The following is a 22,030-nucleotide window of genomic DNA, read 5'->3' on the forward strand; positions in this document are numbered from 1 at the left end:
ACAGATAGACGGACAGACAGACGGACAGACAACGAAGTCTTAGTAATAATGGACAGACAACGAAGTCTTAGTAATAACAAATAGCAAAAAACGGAACCCTTATAGATTCGTCATGTCTGTCTGTCTGTCTGCCCGTCTGTATGTCAGAGCCACTTTCCTCCGCGACTATAAAAGCTATACTATTGAAACTTGGTAAGTAGATGTAGTCTGTGAACCGCATAAGATTTTGATACAAAAATGGAAAAATTCTTAATAATTTTAGGGGTATAATAATAGATACAACTGAAACAAAAAAAAATATCTAACCTATGCGTGTGGGGTATCTATGGATAGGTCTTCAAAAATCATATTGAGGTTTTTAATATCATTTTTTTCTAACCGGAATAGTTTGCGAGAGAGACTCTTCTAAAGTGGTAAAATGTGTCCCCCCCCCCCTCTAACTTCTAAAGTAGGGGCATGATAAGTCTAAAAAAATTATATGATGTACATTACTACAAAAACTACCAACGAAAATTGGTTCCAACGAGATCTAGCCAGTAGTTTTTTTTTATACAGTCATGAATGGTAAACCTTAATTTAAGTTTCATGAAATCAATCATCAGATGAAAAAATCAAAAAACCTCTTAATTTCATAAAAATAAACCTTATTGCTGCTTGGACACCCTTCATGGGCGAGTCCAACTCGCACTTGGCCGGTTTTATTTTCCCGTATAGCGACTGATTCTGTGTGTGAAACATATAAATAAATAAATTTATCCAATGATCAAGGATATTTTTTGAAAATCTGGTGTCAAAATTGGCCATCAGATTCTGGTAGACCTACGAGTATGAACACAAATATTATAATCTCCATGTATACAGTGTGTAACAAAAATAATTGATAATACTTTAGGGTGTGCACGTGTTCCTTGTAGAGAGTTCACTGTGAAAGTAGCAGCTCTGAAAGACGATTTTTTTTTTCACTTTTGTATGGGCAAGGGCCCGAGCGTCACGAATTTTCCCATACAAAAGTGAAAAAAAAAAATTGGTCTTTCAGCGCTGTTACTTTCACAGTGAACTTTCTGTAAGGAACACGTACACACCCTAACCCTAAAGTATTATTATCACTTTTTTTTAGTGTCCGACCGAAACTGATTTTTCAGCCGAAACCGAAACCGAACTTTCGGCCTTACTCGCAGTTTCGGCCGAAACCGAAACCGAAACTTGAGAACACGTTTAAAATAACGAATATTTACTGAAATTTACTGTTTTTTAATGTAATTTGGGGCCGTCTATAGGCTATTTGCCCATATACTTACTCTTAAAAATTTACTGTTCACTGTTGTAAAATTGTTAATACTTACATAGAAAAGTGCCATTGGATTTTTTACTTTTTGTGATGATTCTTAAAATAAATTATTATTAACTAGATGTCCCGCGCGGCTTCGCCCGCGTAAATTAGGAATTTTACAGAAACCGTACATTTTCCCATAAAAAATATTTCCCCCGTTTTTCCCACATTTTCCTAGTTTCTTCGGTCGTAATAGTCTTAGCGTGATAATATAATATAGCCTATAGTCTTACTCGATAAATGATCTATCTAACACTGAGATAAGTTTTTAAATCGGACCTGTAGTTCCTAAGATTGACGCGTTCAAGCAAACATACTCTTCAGGCTTATAATATTAGGTAGGTATAGATGTTTTTTAATTATTGCTTGACAAATTCGAGTCTCGATCTGAAAGACTATGAAATGGTATAATATGGTAGTGATGATGATGATGATGAATGTAATTTGCATAGTAGCATATGCTTTCTGTTCTTAAAACAACGCCGAAACTCCCAAACTTGTATCTATAAAGAATCAGGAGTTCTCTCAGCACCTTCCGAACCACGGTATACCAGGTATATCTCGGTGCAAAATCTTACTTGTTGGTAGCATATGCTTAGAATACTTCTCACGAAACCGAAGTCACCACATGTTTCCCTATAAGTTTTGAGGAGTTCCCTGGATTACTTATGGATCCTTCATCAGATCACCACTTTTGTGAATATAACACCAAATTGGGATGATACCCTATATACCAAAAGAAAAATTTTGAAAATCGGTTAACAAACGGCGGAGTAATCGTTGAATATAAGAAAACGAACATAACACCTCCCCCATTTTGAAAGTCGGTTAAAATTGTAGCCTATGTGTTATTCTGATGTATAAGCTATGTTATTGTAAAGTTTCATTAAAATCCGGCGTGATTTTCTGTGAGAACGTGGTATTTCTCCGGTCGAGCCGGCCCATTCGTGCCGAAGCATGGCTCTCCCACGTATTATGCAGGTTGTATTTTATTTATTTTTAGTAAGTGTTAAAAGAATAACATATATTTATTTATTTCATTTCAAATATAATACAGCTAACATTCACTAAAATAAGAATTAAAAGGAAGAAATAGATAAATTAGGTTCAAAATTTGAATTTTTTTTGTATTTAGGTGAGCACACTCCCAATATTATAGCCTGTAGCATGCCTCTTTAATAAGTACGTGGTGGGACCTATATATTTTTTCTGGTTTTAATAGGGAGTTTAAAATTTGTTTCAAAGGCTTGATAAATCCTTTTATTTGTCGGTGCAAGTATTTCCGCAAATACAGCAAAAACTTTTTAAGTCCATTTTTCACATTTTTGAAGATATTTACACTTTAAAGTAATAAAACTCATAATTTATCTAAAAATTAAACACGCACAATAAGTGCCAGCGGCAAAATTCCCGTTCCAACTCTGATATCCCCCCAAACCTCTTTATCTTGGTCACGACGAGCGTTAGTCTCTAAGAATTTTGAAAAAATCCTATATTTTTATTTATTTTCGCCTAGACTATAAAATTAAACTTTTTTTTTTAATTTATGTTTCTGGTTAATTTTCAATGCAAATGATCGCATAATAGTCATTAAGTAGGTAACAGGCACAAGAAAAAAAATATTTTTTTGCCGACTTGTGTAATGAGGGCCGCAAGACGTGTGAAGCTTACGCAGGGTAGGAACGGTCTGTGAGACTGCGCGTCCAATAGTTAAAGGTTAATTATTTTAAATATAAATAAAACGCATGGTAAAAGGAAAAGAATGAGGCGAGATGATTGACTAGATAAATCTCGCAAGCTATATTATCTCATAGTCGCACATTAAACGAGCTTTTACCCGCGGCTTCGCTCGCGTTAAGAAGTATTATTATATACAAACTTTCATTCCCTATTTTAACCCCTTGGGGTTGGAATTTATCAAAATCCTTTCTTAGCGCATGCCTGCGTCATAACATCTACCTGCATGCAAAATTTCAGCCCGATCCGTCCAGTGGTTTGGGCTGTGCGTTGATGGATCACTATGTCAGTCAGTCACCTTTGAGTTTTATATATATATATATATATATATATATATATAATATATAATATATATGGATAAACGTGCGTTTGTCGTTTAGAATTAAAATTCAACAATATACATAACTCTAATATTCGATAAGAATTTTTGATGAAAATAAAACGAAGTACTAATAAAAACAAAATAAATACTTAGTAATTATATAGCACTATTTTGCAAGATATAACCTCAAAACACGATAAAATGGACGGTGGCGAAATGAGCCGGGGCCTCGCGTTGGGAAGTTTACCGAACGACGCACAAAAATTCACAAACACTTCGGCGTGGCCGAAAGTTTTGGCTATATTTTGGCCGAAACCGAAACTAAGGCCGAAACTAGATTTTTTGGCCGAAACTGGCCGAAACCGGAAACCGAAACCGAAAGTTCGGTCGGTCACTACTTATTTTTGTTACACCCTGTATAGTATATGTAAGTCTATGATAATCTCTATTTCTATTTCATAAGAAGTATTTATTTTTAAAGCAAAACTTGAAAGGTGTCAAGGGACACCCGAATGGAAGTTGGAACGAAGTTATTTCCAAGAAGTTTTTGGTTATTTCTTATGTTCAAAAATCCTGTAATACATAATATATACACTCAAAAACATTATTAAAATAACGCCATCTATTGACGCCCAGGAATACTAACAACGCTTCGCTGTTTATTCTCAATAACGCCATCTAGTTGACGCACAGGAATACTATCAACGCCTTCTGCCCCCTATTATCAGAGTAGACAGAATTATAGCCGACTTAGAACTGGTTCATAATCCTAGTGAAACCCGACGAATTTGACAGATATTGAATATATTGATACCTGTCCGTTTCTTTGCAGTCGAACTACTGGTAGTTATGTCTATTGTGCTATTATGCTGTATGCAGATTGCAGGTACCTACTAATTATAATAATAAAAAAATCCACAGCCGAACGTATATCCTCCTCGTTTTTTGGAAATCGGTTAAAAAGTGTCGATAGTTTACGGATGGTAATGTGGTTTTTTCATAAAGTTACCAATAGAGAAACAAAGGCCTGAGCAAGCGAGATGTCACTATCAGTAACACTGCGTGGTAGAAAGAGAAGCGTGATTTGAGGTGGTATACCCAATGATATTCTATGTTACTAAGTATTTTAGAAACTCATTGGGTATACCTCTTTTTTCATCTGTTTTTGTTGTTTGACAATCTGTCTGATCTGGTCGGCACGTTGTCAATTTGGGCTCTCAGAAAAATTGTGATTTCAAGTAAATTATAGAATAATTTTGAAAAATACTGATAAAGAAACATGGTGAACAAGTCAGTGAATAACTGTGGTACAACACAACGAAAAAACCCGGACAAATATTCATTTCACAGGTGAATTATTCTACATCGACAGGACCTAATTTTAAGTTTATTTTTGCCAATTCCCTACGAGTTATTATATATAACAATTTTCATCTATTTTACACTAGGGCTGCATCAGGTTATCGATAAGTAGTATCGATATGAATATATTTTTTTAGTTATACGACCCATCACCCAACTCACACTTGGGCAATTATTTAGATTTCCTGCTGACCCGGATACCAGAAATTCATGGCTTAAAATAATTAACCGTCCAAATTGGACTCCGAAGAAAAATCATGCATATGCAGCAAACATTTTGAAGAAAAATATTTTATTTACGGATGCGAGGAACGAAGCGGATATTGATCCAAAATGCAATCGCAACCAATTTTGTTCCGGTACTTACTAATAAATACCATATTCGTATGTATTATGTATAATAATATTATTAGTATAATATTTATTTTAATGTATTAATACTTATTTGCTTAGATAGGTCTACAAGACATTACATTTATTTGTTATTAAAAATGTTTTGTAATTTTCCTAGATGTAAGTTTAATTAGTTGTAGTTTGTTTCTGCACATTGCTTATTTGCTTTTTAGGGTTTCGTAGCCAAATGGCAAAAAACGGAAACCCTATAGATTCGTCATGTCTGTCTGTCTGTCTGTCTGTTCTTTTACGATGGCACATCTTTGGAATAAGTAGGATACTAATTAAAAGTCGCGTACACTGTAGTCTGTACGTGACTTCTAAGAAATAGCAGCTGCTATTTCAGAGGTAGAGCCGTGAAAGACGGACTGACAGACATACAGAGTTACTTTCGCATTTATAATATTAGCATGAATAAATAAATGAGTTGCTTATAAATAAGTATATCTTTTGTTTTTGCTACAAAAATGTTTAATGATAAAAGTAATATTTTTCTCCAAAATTACAATATTATTATTATTCTATACAGTTTTATTTTATCCCATTTTATTATTTTTACAATCTTACAATTATTATTCCATGATCGATATTCGAATTACAAGATGTACATCACTAACACGCACACGTAAACATAATTATGTACACAGATGTGAATCAATTTTGGTTAGATACGGTACGTTTGATAGTTCGGGATTGTTTCTCTATTCCGATAGGTAATATTATTAACTCTATGGGTTTTTTAATATAAATATATTGCAATAGCAACACTGCCACAGCTGGCCTTGTCTTCTTCTTCTTTTAAAATATGGCTCCTTGGCAATGAGTAAGGAAACAGATGGAAGCGACATAACTACAAAAAAGTGTGGCCGGCGCCATATTGCCAAGAACTAAACATGGCGGTCTATAGTGATGGGACACTCGGTTAATATTTGTCGAGGATATCGATAAGTAAGATGTTATAAGTGAGCTTTTAAGGTTAAAATCTTTTAAATAAATGATCAGTTTCTTCACCTTATATTTTTTAAATTCGATAAAAAAGTACATCACTAAACGTCAAATCTACTAATTTTTATGTTGATTAAATAATATCGAAAATCAAGCCATGTCATATTACTATTCTATCACTTGAAATCTTATTTATTGTCTAATTATTAACTAAATTAGCACATACGAAGTCAAGCCATCGGTAAAATAACAAAAAATTTAGTAAATATGTAAACGTACCGATCCAAGGACAAAATGTTTTAAATTTCTTCACTTTTTTGACGGACTATAAATTAATTTAAAAAAAAGCAATTTGACCGATATATCTATATTTTTTCGCGATATATCGAGACCGATATTGATATTTTTTCAAATATCGATGTATCGATATTTTCTTTCAATTTCGACATCCCTATAATACGACACTTTGACAGTTTATGTACCTTGGAGAACCGGAACATAAAATGGCGGACCGGCCACAGTATTTTGATTTGGTAGACAGACAGACGGTTTCCCATGAAGAAGAAGAAGAGACCATTATGCCGCGTCCACTTATAAAAGTCAATGTGTCAGAGTGACAGCGGGACTTTTTATTTGACATTTGACATAACTTGACAAAATACAAATGACAATTGACATTTTTCAACTCGCGTTTGCTGATTTGCTCGCGACTCAATCATAATTTTATAAATTCTCTACAGAAATCAAACGTTGAATAAGTGCTATTGTGAAATCAGAAAATGTTTCGGTTAAGTTTTTGTTTGCTGTCCTTAGTTTTTAGTAGTCTTTTAGGTGAGTATCGAAACGATCGAATCAAACTCGTGTCCTTTGTTACTTATCGTACTCCATTACGACATAAGTAATTCGCTTTTTGTGACGCACAATAGATGCATTATTTTTATTCTACCTCCTTTCTCAGTCGATTGCAGCAATAATCTCTCGTTAATCAGGTCAAGGCGCAGCCACGGAAAATGCACCAGCGGCGCCGAATTCGCAACCACCGGTTTTGCTCTCCCTGAAACCCGAAAATGGCCTAGTGAAGCCAGAAGTTTTGCTTGCGCCGGAACGCGAAACTCTGAAAGAGAAGCCGGCCATCCTTCAAGCTTCCAAAGCGGGTCCGACTACCGTTCAGCCGGCAGCACCGACGGAACTCAGCACAGAGACGGAGCCGACGACGTCGAAGCCGACGGAGGCGCCGACCACGTCGAAGCCGACGGAGGCGCCGACCACTGACCCCCCGACACCGCCCCCTACACCTAAGCCTACGCCACCACCGGCGCCTAAACCCGTGCCTGCTCCCCAGCAGGGCAAGTGGTTCTACGCAGAGGCTAATGTCACCTGCATCATAGTGCAGTTTGCTGCTCAGCTGAATGTCACCTACAACAACACATGTAAGTTTTTAAATTACTTTCTTTTATTCGTTTTAGTAAAACATTTGCCTATTAAGAACAATAAATTATAATAACTAAGTGAGGTTTATCTATGAACTGAGTATGTACAGGCCATAAAGTTAATATACCTAGCGGAATAGAGAAACAAAGAGCTGAGCAAGCGAGATGTCACTATCAGTAACACTGCGTGGTAGAAAGAGATGTGTGATTTGAAGTGGCAGAACCCTTTTTTTCATCTGTTTTGACATTCAGTCTGCACTTATCGGTACATTTACAATTTGAGCTCTAAGGGTCAATTTATAATAGTGCAGAGTCGAAGCGCGTCGAAGCGTCAAGTTCGCAACAAGTCTAAAGAATGCGCACGCCTTTTTAAATTCTCAGAAGTAATATGTGCATTAACTTTTTGGAGTTAATAATTGAAGAAGCGCATTGAAGCAAATTTAATAATTCGCTTCAATGCGCTTCGACTCTGAGCTAGTATAAATTGAACCTAAGAAAAATGTATGTTGGAACATCATATTATTCATGCACATGTACATATTTGTACACACAGATGAAATTCAATTTTGCTTGCGTTTGACAGCTCAGGATTGTTACTATATTCCGCTAGGTATATTAACTTTATGGTACAGGCATTGTGATTGTGCTAGAATGCCAAGAGCCATTGTTTCAAACATTTATTCAAGTAAACAAGATTTATTTAAGTAAATTCATTTAGGTTTTTTCTAGAACTTTAACAATAAACAAATAATACAATATTGTTGAAAGTCCTGGGTCTACAGTTTTATAACATTTGAAATTGACTATTTGCCAAAAATTTGTTCTGGAAATCCGAAGGATATTATGATTCAATAGTCAGTAGTGTGCACCGTCACTCTTTATGGCAATTATTGATCTCATCTGAGGTTTCAGTAACTTGGAACTCTTCCAAATACATTCTATGGAATACCTCATGCCCTTGGCTTATTGACAATTTCTTAAAAAAATGCTGCTTCCTGCCTGGAACAAAGATGTTTCCAAACCCCAGGCCAAGATTTTGCTTTATCACTTTGACCTCTCGCTTATCTATAAAGCGGTCTCTTTGTGTTTACTTTTATAATTTTATTAATTATAATCAGCAACACAATCTTATTACCAGCTGAGTTTATAGTTAGTGTGGTGTTCAAAATAATCTAATATACTTTCAAAACCTGTCTATCAGCTGCCAAGAATCTAATTACACATATTATATTCCATACTTGATATTATAAATGCAAAAGTGTATCTATCTATCTGTTACCTCTTCGCATCCCAACCGCTGAACTAATTTTGCTCAAATTTGGTATGGAGATACTTTGTGTCCTGGCAAAGGATACAGAATACTTTCTATCCTGAAAAACTATGGTGTTTTTGGAATTTTGATGCAATGGATTTGCGGGTGTCATCATATAATATGATATTATTATATTTTATTTTTTACTGATAGTTAAATTCTACTGCTAATAACTTAAGTCAATTACGTTTAACCTCCAAGTATTGTAATTTGTAATTTTAAAATTCAGAATACTTTGTAGCAAAAATTTACGAACTGAAATCAAACAATAAAGTAGAAAACAATAGGTTGTTCTGTAGTTGCTTAACTGACTGTTTGTGACTGACCTAGTTCTTATCGAGTTTTTAGCTTTCCTGTTACAATATTTCTGATACCTGTTAAAAATATTTCGGATGGTCTGATGGGAATTTTTCACATAATGTATTAGACTAGATAATACCATTAGACTAGATGACGCCTGATGATGACGATGACGATGATGTCGCAACTCCGTTGCTCCGAACTTCGTTTATCGCGCGGGAACCGTACATTTTTCCGGGATAAAAAGTATCCTATGTCCTTTCCAGGGACTTATAGTACCTATCTCCATACCAAAGCAGCAAAATCAGTTAAGCGGTTTGGGCGTCAAAAGGTAACATACATATAGACAGACATACTTTCGCATTTATAATAGCAAGTATGGATGGATATGAGTAGATGTGTTGTATGAGAGGTGACAATAAATAGATATAGTCATAATTATTACATAATAATATTGAGCACTTAAGTAATTAACCCTACAAGTGAAAGTCATGGGACAAAAAAAAAAGAAAAAATATATATAAGTACTTACAGACGAACATAGAACCTCTCTCGTTTTTGGAAGTCGGTTAAAAATCATAATTATTAATTCATAATACATATTAGATACTAAGTATAGATGGTCTGTAGTGATTGCTTATCTTATGCCCTACTAGCTGTCCCGGCAAGTTGTTTTGCCATAAAATTATTTTCCCTGTTTTCCTGCTTTTCTCTTGAAGTTTTTTATAGACCTCACGGAGCCCGAGACCTTTCCAACGAATGCAAAACCGTGGAAATCGGTTTGTGCGTTCTGGAGTTATAGCGTCAGGAAGGAAAACGTGACTTATTTCTATATTATATTAGATTAGACGACTCGCACTATACGCCCCCAGTGACAGGTTATAACTGTAATGAGCAAGCCTTAGGATTAATTTATCAATTCAACCGGGATAGGTCAGGCAGCATTCTGCAAAGGTCGGTGTTTATAACCAAGGTGCGGGGGTTTCGAGCCGCCTCTAGAATTATCCACACGGCCAACACCTTGAATGTAATATAAGGAAACCGTTCACAGTTCACACGTAAGGACGTTTTTTTGGAGAAATTCATATTATAGGCTCTACAAAAGTATTCGTGAAGGCCCTCTGACTCATTGAAGGTGAAGGTTTATGGAACAAAACACGTTTAACTGCATTTTATACGTGATTTTCGATGTTAAAAGCAAGTATGTAAGTGTGAAAAAAGAGCGTATCGTCCATCAGGACGTCGTCCTGTTGGACGCCCCAGGTATCGCTGGAGAGATGCTGTTGAGGCTGACCTGCGTGACCTTCAAGTTAGTAACTGGCAGGAGGTAGCGCAGGACAGGGCTCAATTGCGGAAGCTCATTTCGAAGGCCAAGATCCACTTCGGGTCGCTGAGCCAGCGGAGTTAGTTATGTAAGTGTGATGTAACATTATAATTTATAACTAAACACTTTTATCAATTCCAATATTATATCTAGAGGAAATACTATGTTATTTAGTTTCCAAACTGGACTTATCAGGGCGAGCGAAGCGAGCCTTAGGAGGTATTATATCTATATATATAAAACTCAAAGGTGACTGATTGATTGACATAGTGATCTATCAACGCACAGCCCAAACCACTGGACGGATCAGGCTGAAATTTGGCAAGCAGGTAGATGTTATAACGTAGGCATCCGCTAAGAAAGGATTTTGATAAATTCCAACCCCAAGGGGTTCAAATAGGGGATGTAAGTTTGTATATAATAATACTTTTTAACGCGAGCGAAGCCGCGGGCAAAAGCTCGTCCACAATAAGGGTATATCCCACAAGTCACAACCTGAACATTTTGTGCTACACTTTATGGAAAAACTATTACATTTACGCCCATTGATTTGTGCTTTAACATAGTAATTAACGTAGTATTTTTTTTATCTAAATCTAGACGTGTTATCATTAGCCAGTCAAGGTTTTTTATAATATGTAGTCAAGGTGTGACCCTCACAAAGCTCGGCTTATAATTAGCTAGTTTTAAATGAAATTTGATACAGATATATATATAGAGCAGTTCAAGACAAATGATAAGACTCCTCTTTTTTCGCAGTAAAATATACGATTACCGTGAGATACTACTGCTTAAATTCGCGGAAAATGTTCAATTACTGTAATAATATTTAGTAAGTATTTTCAATTACTTATGTAATTTTTATTAATGTCGAGCTATCACGAAGTACGAACTACAGAGCATTGAAATACTCGTTATCACACCAACTCGTGCTGCATGCATATTGTTACGTGTTAATAATGCCTTGTGTCTGCCGGGTTCCATTGAACAGCTAACTGCTTAGGTCGCCGGCTAACTGTTTGCGGCTAACTGTCCGTGCGCTATGCCTAGTGCCCAGTGCCCTGCGCAGGCGCACGCTTCTGTACTGCAGTTAAACCTGATGTACCACTTTGATCCCTATTTCCATGAAGATTAGGTTGTGTAAAAGTGTTACGAATTTAACGGCGACCGTGCATGACTCATTGAGTTGATAGTTTGATGTACACGACTTCTCCGATATCTTATTATAATGTCAATATTTAATAGCTAACGTAAGGCATGTTTATGAATTAACATGTAAAGGAGGGTAAGGACTAAGGATGGACAAAAGTGCATGGACCCTGTGCATCCAGCATCGTAGCAGACATGCTATACTTACTTAGTTACATTATGCAGGTGTCTTCTTTCATAAAATCAGCAAATATTAGAGAGGCAAGTCTATTTCTAGATTTTGTTTTTAATTTTTCTAGCGGTCTTCTTTCATTCAAGGAAAATCAGCGAGTAAATAAAGAGAACATGCATAAATTATTACGCTATAGTTTTAACATGATACTTACGGACCACCTGTGCGGACCACAGCAGATTAACGAACTAATTAAATTAACGTGTGGTTAGGGGGCGTGTAACTTGGGTGTAATGTTTTGTCAATAAGCCTGGCACGTGTGTTTAAACCAGCTCTGATGACGCAAAAAATTACTAATATTTAAAAATAAGTACATTGCTCATGTCTTTCAGGAATTTTAAAAGCAATTTCACGTGATCTCGCCTATGACAGACATTGTAAGTAAAATAATTGCCGAATAATGAGAGTGGCCACCTTGCTATAGTGCTCGGCCATCATCCTTTATCACAATACATCTACTGTTATGTATAGAAAAACGAAGATTGGACGTTACTTTTAGTAAGATGGTCAAACTCAAACACAAAAATTTTTATTCAGAATAAATTTTTGCAAATGTTCTCTGAAAGTCTACATGATGCCTACCACCGGTTCGGGAACTAACGTCGGTCGAGTTGTGAACTAAAATATTATCAAAATTTAATGTAATAATTGTACTTTGGATTAAGTACTTAATATCTCAATGTATTGTGGCCGCCAATTTGTAAAACATGAAGGTCTGCGAGGGTCGCGGTCGCTGGCCTGTCTGCGCCCCGCGGTTCCCAATTCACATGACTCACGTCACGTCACGACATAAGCGTTTTATCGTAAACTCGTTTCCTCGAACAAACAAAAGTTTGAGGAAAATAAAAAAGTTCTCAGTGCGAAGTGTAAACAAGAACTTACTATGCAAATGTATGCATGTATACCAATAGCCTAGTAAACTAATGATTCTGCTTGGAAAAGTCGAAGGCAAAGAAGGTCAGGAAGACGGACAGACATTAAAGTCTCAGTAACAGGGTCCCGTTTTTACCCTTTGGGTACGAAACCCTAAAAACACACTTTTATAAATCGGCCAATTTTAGAAGCTCATAGCGAGGCAATGATTGGAGATAGATACAAAGTGTAAAGGACGAAGTTGTACAAGATTTAATTAGCTTTTATTATGTAGTAGAAGAGTACGAAGCATCGTTTTTGATGAGTAAGCAAAAAAACAAAAAACGGGACCTTCTTTGCACCCCCCCCTCCCTCGGGCTCACCTCGGAGGGGTCAGGACTTTTAGTATGTTTATCTCCTAGCTACTCTAAACAAAGTACCAAAGTTAAAATTTCTGCTTTCGACTTTTCCAAGCAGACCCCCATTTTAGGCATTCGTTTACTAGGCTACAAATAGAACATTATAATACACTGGATGACATGACGCCCGCAACTCCATTGCGCCAAAACTCGTTTATAGCGCTAGGATCGTACATTTTTCCTGGATAAAAATTATCCCATGTCCGTTCAAATAAACGCGCGGTAAACGAATTTTGGTGCAACGACGTGTGGTCATCTAGTTCGTTGGTTCGTTAGTGATTCCGAGTTCCAACCCTATTATTAAGTTGCGAGAGAGATAGAAATAGCCGTCTATCTTGTTCCAGCGTCGGCTCTGTCGTACGCGCTGCTGAACGTGCCCGCCAACGCGACGGTCGCCGGCGGCAGCTGCAACGGCACGGAGCAGTGGCTGAAGCTGTCGTGGCCGACCACCTCCGGCAACGGCACCCACAACATGACGCTGTGCTTCAACACCACCGGCGACGACTACCAGCTTCACAGCCTCAACGTCTCCATCGCCGCTGAGGATCTGCCCAATGCTCGTGAGTTGACCATTCATTCATACTTATATTATAAATGCGAAAGTCTGTCTGTCTATCTGTCTGTTACCTCTTCACGCCCATACCGCTGAATCGGATGTGGTATGGAGATACTTCGAGTTTTCGACAATATTACAACAAACATTCAAGATAAAATGTATAATCTACATTTCAAAACAGTTCGACGACCGGTAAAGCGTTTTTATACAGGGTGTAACAAAAACAAGTGATAATAATTTAGGGTGTGTACGTGTTCCGTGTAGAGAGTTCACTGTGAAAGTAGCAGCGCTGAAAGACCAAAAATTTTTTTCACTTTTGTATGGGGAAACTCGTGACGCTCGGGCCCTTGCCCATACAAAAGTGAAAAAAAATTTTGGTCTTTTTTTTTTTTAATCTTTATTTAAGGAGTTTTAGTTCTTACAAACTACGCCACTCCGTTAGACCATCTACATAATTAATAGAATATTATATTATACAATTGGACGACGACGTAAACCAGTAATCACAATTTTATACAGTGCTTTAGCTGTGTCACATAGAGGAAATGCCAGAACAATATTACACACACCAAGTTGTTTTAAATCTCCAGTAATTGGTGACATTTCGTATCGAATATCTTCGTTCCGAACACACTCCGCCATAATATGTAACACGTCTTCTAAGATGCCACATTCAGAACAAAGCGGTGATGCAACCTTTCTCATCATAAAAGCGAATTTATTAAGCGGAATGTGTCCGGAACGCAGTCTAATAGCTGTACATAAAATGTTCCTCTTTAATTTACAATTAACAAACCATGGTCTCTTCCAGGGTTCATTCTGCATCGTCCTATACCATATACCCTTCTCCACCGATCGCTCATCGAAATGAACTTTCCAAAGATTGTAACAATAATCCCGAATTAGGTAAAAACAATCGGTGAAGAAGGGTAAGGTGTTTTCAGGTGTACCCGCACTACAAGCCTGTCTCGCCAATACATCTGCTTCCTCATTTCCGGCCAACCCAACATGCGATGGTATCCATTGGAGAATAATTTGTCTACAATTAGATATGAGTTCATAAATAGATTTAATAATTTCATAGGCTATGGGTGGGCTTACAACACTTGTAGTACAGCAAACCAAAAGTTGCAGAGAACTTTTGGAGTCGGTTAAAATAACAATTTTATCAAAATTTATTGATTTAGCATAAGCTAAAGCCTTAGAAATGGCTATTAACTCGAGATGAGTAATAGAAATATTGTAAGAGATTTTAAACTTAGAATTTCCTCCATTTTGAGGATCAAAAAATGCTGAACCCATAGATGTGCTATTCTCCTTGGATGCATCGGTATAAATTTTGTAATAATTAGCGTATTCATTTGCAATATATAAGGAGCAGGCCTCGTTGAGCTTTGCAATGTCGTAACTTCTCTTTGCTTTAGTAACAATAGGTAATTCATATTTAATTATTCCACTTAAGTCAAACCTGTTAATCCAATAATTTAATGAGAACATGTCCAAATTTTGCCGAGAATCTATATGAATATCTTTAAATTTTGAATACAAAACAGTTAAAATTGGTTTATTTTTACGTCTCCAATATCTGCGTGATGAGAGCGAATTTAATTCCTTCACGACATCGATAGTAATATTATTAGACAGTGCCATTGCCTTAATCAAAAATTTTCCACCCAAAAAATTTCGTCGTACTTCCAACGGGGCTATACAAAGCTCACTCTCCATCACGTGAATAGGAGTACTCTTAATAAAACCGCCAATTAAACGCATAGATTCATTTTGGACTTTATCTAACATGTATAATCTACCATTGCAAGCATTACCGTATAGAAAACTGCCATAGTCCAAGCGACTCCTAATAATTGAGATATAAAGATTTCTCAAATGTTTATGATGGACTCCCCATCCCGACCCCGCTAATACTTTTAAGATATTTAAATACTTCCTAACTTTTTCGTGTAATTCTTTAATGTGCTTAGACCACCTAAGAGAGCGGTCTAACCACATACCTAAGTATTTAATATTATCCACAACTTGCAATGGTACACTACCTATTGTAATATGACAGTCAGTAATGTTATTACCCTTTTTAAATATACATATTTTGCTTTTAGAAGACGATACGCTTAAGCCTAATTGATGGAGTAATGCAACTAATAAATCTAATGAACCCTGGAGAGCGGTACAAGCTTCATCTATGAACTTTCTTAAAATATACAAAGCGAAATCGTCGGCATATTGAGAAAAATATACATTTTTTATGGAATTACAAATTTTATGGGTTCCCATGTTAAATAACTTGGGAGCCAGTGGATCGCCCTGTGCCAGACCTAAGCCAGTATTTCTACATAAATACGTATGTCCACATTTTATTTTCAAATTTCTTTCACTAAGAATGTTCCAAAGATAGTTACAGATCTTGGCCCCAACACCAATTTGATCTAAAATTAGCAGTAATGATTTAATATCTACATTATTATACGCATTGTCGATATCGAGGAAGCAGGCCACAGTAGTTAAATTTCTTGTAAAACCAGATTGAATCCTGGAAACCAGTCTCGTCAAACCTTCCAAACTAGATTTAGATTTTCTGAAACCAACCATTTCTGCCGAAAATATACCCTGTTTTTCACAGAACCATTCCAGTCTCTTGTTTAGGATAGAGTGAAATATTTTACAGACGCATGACATCAAGCTAATAGGTCGAAGAGATGAAATAAGTGTAGGGTCACGACCGGGCTTAGGTATCGGTACTACTCGTATGTCCCTCCACTGCACAGGTGTGAAGCCAGTAGACAAGGAAATATTATACAGAGAGAGAAGAATGTTTTTACCAACACTAGGTAAATTTTTGATCATCGAGAATGATATATCATCACACCCCGGAGCAGTGTCACTCGACTTGATACAGCATTCGAGCTCGTGTAATGTAATCGGGGATTCTAATTTAGAATTGCTTGATTTAAAACTGGGTTTAGAAGGTAAAACATAGGGAGGACATAAATTTAACAGTAACGCTTGGCATTTATTCTCATCTACGTGTGCTACGTGGTTCAAATTGCCCTTAATCCACTTCATCTTATTCCACATATCAGTAGCAGAAGTGACCTCATCTATTCCATCGCAGAAGGATTGCCAGTTTTTCTTAGAAGCTCGTTTAATAAGGTTCTGCGACTCTTTGACACATTTGTTTAAAGTAATTAGATTAGAAGGAGTAGGATTTTTCCTAAATTTGGACAAGGCGAGACGTCTTTTGGCCACAGAATGAGATAAGGTTGGGGACCAGTATGGTTTCGATATAAAATGGTTAGTCGGGCTTAGATTATTATTTTTTTTAGGTATAGACTTGTTAGCCGCTTCGTTAATAAATTTTGGTCTTTCATCGCTGCTACTTTCACAGTGAAATCTCTACAGGGAACACGTACACACCCTAAAGTATTATCACTTGTTTTTGTTACACCTGTATATAATCTGTAGATCAGATTACTGTTGACTGAGTTTTTTAAAACGAGATCTTTGATTGAACCAGTGATTGGAATCTGGAGCGAACATTAACATGTCTTTTTATCGTCTTCAAGTAAAAATCTTCTTTAAAAGTACTTTTAGATAGCGCTTACAACTTTAGTCTACGTAGTCGATTACTCAATAATATTATGATTTATGACCTCGATTTTGCCTGCCTTTATCTGCCTTTATCTTAGTAATAGGTAAGCGCAACGTAATCTTGACTTTATAAACATTTTCAAGATCGACCCCGCACCCGTGTAAACGTGTGTAAAAGCCGATATCAGTAATCAGCATTGATTTGTCAATTTGTTTTGATGAAATTGGCCAATCTCGAGCGGTGACAATTGGATGATGAGGTGTGCAGTGGGGTGACCCCAACGTAGCAGACCTTGGAACAGTTGGCACAGAGGTGTCACTTGTCACACCTCGTGGGTAATGCACAGTCAGATATTAAATGCGAGGATTTTATCCATTTACTTAAATACATTTTTATGATTTTTACCCGACTACACCAACAACCCCATGCGAGTTTCTTACGCCAGTTCTCGCCGGGTTAGTTCCCGAACCGGTGGTAGGCACCATGTATAGAGTTTCTGAGAACATAATATTATGTTTCAAATTTATTCAAAAATAAAACAATTTTTATTTATTATTTATTTATTTACTATAATGTCCAAAGAATGGATAATGATTTTGAATGTACACGTATGTATGTTCCACCAAAGACCTATAATACTGGTCGGGTTTTAATAAAGAATGAAGTTGTCAATATAGACGCCCGGGCACTTCTAATTTCCGTAGTCAGTTGGTTTCGATTGTTTAGTTTGATTTGAATACTGTTTCATCCTTGTCGACTTCACTTTTAATACCTAAGTTCCTTACTTATAACCTTCACCACTATTTCAGAGGACAACACAACTCTGGAGCTGTGGCACGGGGCGGGGTGGCGCACGGCGCTGCGCACGTCGTACCGCTGCGCCGCGCCCGCGCCGCTCAACCTCACCGCGGCGCCGGGCCACAACGCCGCCGCCAGACTGGCGCTCGCCCAGCTGCAGGACGAGGCTTTCCGCACCGCCGCCACAAATCAGTTCAGCTCGCGTGAGTACTAGCCTTGTCCTGGGGGGATATGACTGACGCACGGTCAGGCCGAAGTTGGGCTTAGTTAGTTATAGTTTGATTTCAGTTGTCGTAATACCGCAGTGAGTAAAAAACTTCGATAGCGCGATGCAGCATTGTGGCGCTAGTTGTACAGCCACAGTAACAATGTTACATATTGTATAGGTACCTCAAGAAACCTCAGCGTGATACGATAGTGCGGACAAGTATTTTCATTCGCCTCGTACTACTTTTTTTGTATTTTGGCTTACTTGTATGTAAATAAACACTGAGTGTTAGGCGTAATGCAAAAAACTGCCATGGAATATACATAAAACATACGGGACTGGAATTCAATGTGTGAGATGTTTCTCGCAATAGAAGTATTAACATTTGTTAATAAACCAGTACTAACATGACTGGCAGAGTCACATATATTTAACGAATCTGATAATCCGCGTACATCAGTAACGTGCTGCAGTGTTTACACGCCGACGCGTTATCGCGGAGATAAGGCAAGCGACACATTACACACTGAATGTGTAGTTTTGTAGAGTAAATACTACACCTGCCTTCCTGGAGATATTTTTAAAAGATATTGATGGCAAACATAGCGTGGCGCAGAGTCTTCGAATTTATTATATTTAAATTTTTACACCTTGATTTAATGGACCATCAAATAAATTCATTCATGAATCATGGAGCAACGAAATGTGAAGGGGTTATGTCTATTCAATAGCGGTCGTGATCTGTCGACTGGGTCTCAAATAACGCTACCAAATGACGTAGGTGTGCCATCTGCCTATGAGTAAACTTCTCTGATAGTACAATATTGATCAACATAGAACGATAAGGCTAATTAAAAGTTTTCACATAATATATCAATAGGAAATAACTAGCTTTTGTTAGGTTAGCTGTGTGCTAACTGTAAGAAATCCTGTCCAAATGACACAGGACACTCATAGACACCTGCAAACCTGTACTTTTAAATGAATGAATTTTATATGCGCCTCAATCCATAACTGGTATTTAACAAACGCGTTGATTAATTAGATCATTAACACTTTAATAATATTTATATGTACCTATTGCGATTTCATAACAAGTGAAAAGACCAAAACTCGTTGAAAACATAGTCGAGTGTTTATCTATTTGTCTATCGACTAGTGCTATCTCCGGAACATGATTGCACGAACAACTGCTTGTATATTGTATGCATCAGCATGTTCACAGTACTGGATACGCTTATCTATTACCTAGTATAAAACAGTGTTTCAGTTCATACGCAATTGGAACAGATGTAACAAAGTAACTTTATACAATTATTGTGACAAAATAACAAATTGATTATTATTATCATTATTGTATGTAGGTCATACCTATGCTCGCTTGTAGTCACGGTTACACTCACGAGAAGCATGAGATTGATGACGGACACATTTAGATAAATAGAACAATGATTTAATCAGGGCGAGCGAAGCGAGCCCTCGTATATCCCACAATCTACATTTACTCTTTACGGAAAAACGATCACGGCTATTGATTCGTGCTTTAACATAGTAATTTTTATATATAATATTATGTAGATGTGTTATCATCAGTCAGCCAATGTTTTTATATGTAGATGTGTCACCATCAGTCAGTCGAGGTGCGACGATGCGAGCCCTCACAAAGCTCGGCTTTAAGCTAGTTTTAATTTAATGCAGATTGTATAACATAAACCTCTTAGTTCATACCATAAAGTTAAAAATTTAATAAAAATTTTATACATGAAAGAGCCATGCTTCGGCATGAATGGGCCGGCTCGACCGGAGAAATACCACGTTCTCACAGAAAACCGGCGTGAAACAGCGCTTGCGCTGTGTTTCGCCGAGTGAGTGAGTTTACTGGAGGCCCAATCCCCTACCCTATTTCCTTCCCTACCCTCCCCTATTCCCTTCCCTTCCCATCCCTACCCTCCCCTGTTACCCTATTCCCTCTTAAAAGGCCGGAAACGCACCTGCAGCTCTTCTGATGCTGCGAGTGTCCATGGGCGACGGAAGTTGCTTTCCATCAGGTGACCCGTTTGCTCGTTTGTCCCCTTATTTCATAACAAAAAAAAGACTTAAATCAATTTCGGTTTCGTTTGACAGCTCGAGATTGTTGCTCTATTCCGTATATAAGCTTTATGGTTCATACATATTTTATCTGTCAAACTCTTGCCAAGTTGAGTAACCATTAACGCCTTAGTACACCGACGTCCGAAGCTGCGAAACGCGAAATATCTGCGAAACAGGAATAGAGCGAGATGCCATATAACGCATTGCGTGCGTGGCGAGTGAGACAGCAAATCGGTTCGGCGCTGTTTCGCGTTTCGCAGCGTCGGTCTACAGAGGTGTATATGCGGCCGAGAGTGTCGCGTGTTTGTCGCTGCTCACTGTGAGGATGTAAATTAAAATTTGTTCGGCACCGATACAGCGCCCCCGGGTGGCCAACAATAATAACTAATTAGACGCTTTACAGATTTAAGTTAATTTTGAGAAGTTTGAGAAATGACGAATTTACACTCAGCTCTTCGTACGTGTCTGCGTTGCAAATTAACGAAGAATCCGATTGCCGTAAGGCAATCGGATTCTTCGGTAGCTTTACATCTGCTTCCAAAAATAATAATAAATTATTATAGGTGTCAAGGGACACCCGGATGGAAGAAAGTCAAAGTCAAATTCGTTTATTCAAAATAGGTTGTTACAACACTTTTTGACGTCAGAGTATTTATTTATTTATTACGAACGAAGTTTTAAATTTCCCGCCAGTTAACGTCATCCCCCTTTTTGGCAGGTACTAAAATAAGTGTCGGTCAAAAAGTGTCGTTCCGTCTAGCCCTCCTTCGCAGAGCGCGATAAGGAACTTCGTTCCAATAACCGATTGTTGATCTATTTTATTGTGACGTTTCCAGCTCGCGAGTGCGACGGCGGCGACGTGACGGACGCGGTGCCGATCGCGGTGGGGTGCGCGCTGGCCGGCCTGGTCGCCGTCATGCTCGCCGCCTACCTCATCGGCCGCCGCCGCTCCGCCGCGCACGGCTACCTCTCCATGTAGACTGGTGAGTGTTGAGACATTTTATATATGGGTTAGGGGTTGTTGGAAGTAGACCTTTCGCTGCTTGAACTCAGACAGATATCTTGTTTCTGGTGCCAATATTTTCGTGTGGGAGTGAAATAGATATTTGGAATTAGGCTAAGAATAAAATGGAATGGAGAGAATCAGGCCAATGAATATTCTTCTACGTGTTCCGTTACCAGACTTGCGTGTTGCTGAGAGCAGCTCAAATTTTATGTACACGGTCCTGCTTCTCTTTTTCTGATATGACTGTTCTTAGTAACCGTTAACATGGCTTATTGGTCTGTAATTAAAGGCCGAATTAGCATACACGCTTTGAAGTTAATCGATCCAGCAATCGCTATTAATAGGTGTGTACCTCTGAAGAATTTTATACCTTCTAACGCTCGTCATTGTTTTTTATATATTTCCAGACGGTGCGGAGTCAGCCAGAGCTATATAAGTAGATACAGAAAATGTAACATTCATCTCATCGCATTTACGTCCGTCGTCTGTGGGCCAAACTTACTTCTACTTACTTGTTTGTACAAAATGTTAAATGACGGCGTCAAATAAAATATAATTTAATGTATAATTAAAATAAAATAATTATTTTCATGAAATAAAATTATAAATTGATTATCTAGTGATGCCATTGTAAACAAGTCGCGACAACCGGCACTGTCA

The 22,030-nt window shown here is 37.5% G+C and overlaps 1 protein-coding gene across 1 annotated transcript; it reads left to right on the forward strand.

Moving 5' to 3' along the window:
- The first annotated feature begins 6,760 nt into the window (after positions 1-6,760).
- Positions 6,761-21,815, forward strand: LOC121732088 (lysosome-associated membrane glycoprotein 1-like). Its single transcript, XM_042121881.1, has 6 exons — positions 6,761-6,920; positions 7,079-7,519; positions 13,452-13,667; positions 18,077-18,268; positions 21,201-21,347; positions 21,778-21,815. The coding sequence occupies exons 1-5, from the start codon at positions 6,869-6,871 to the stop codon at positions 21,341-21,343; spliced, it is 1,044 nt and encodes a 347-aa protein (XP_041977815.1). The 5' UTR covers positions 6,761-6,868; the 3' UTR covers positions 21,344-21,347; positions 21,778-21,815.
- Positions 21,816-22,030: the final 215 nt, after the last annotated feature.

The sequence above is a fragment of the Aricia agestis genome, chromosome 1 (genome assembly GCF_905147365.1).
Source record: "Aricia agestis chromosome 1, ilAriAges1.1, whole genome shotgun sequence".
Lineage (NCBI taxonomy): Eukaryota > Metazoa > Arthropoda > Insecta > Lepidoptera > Lycaenidae > Aricia > Aricia agestis.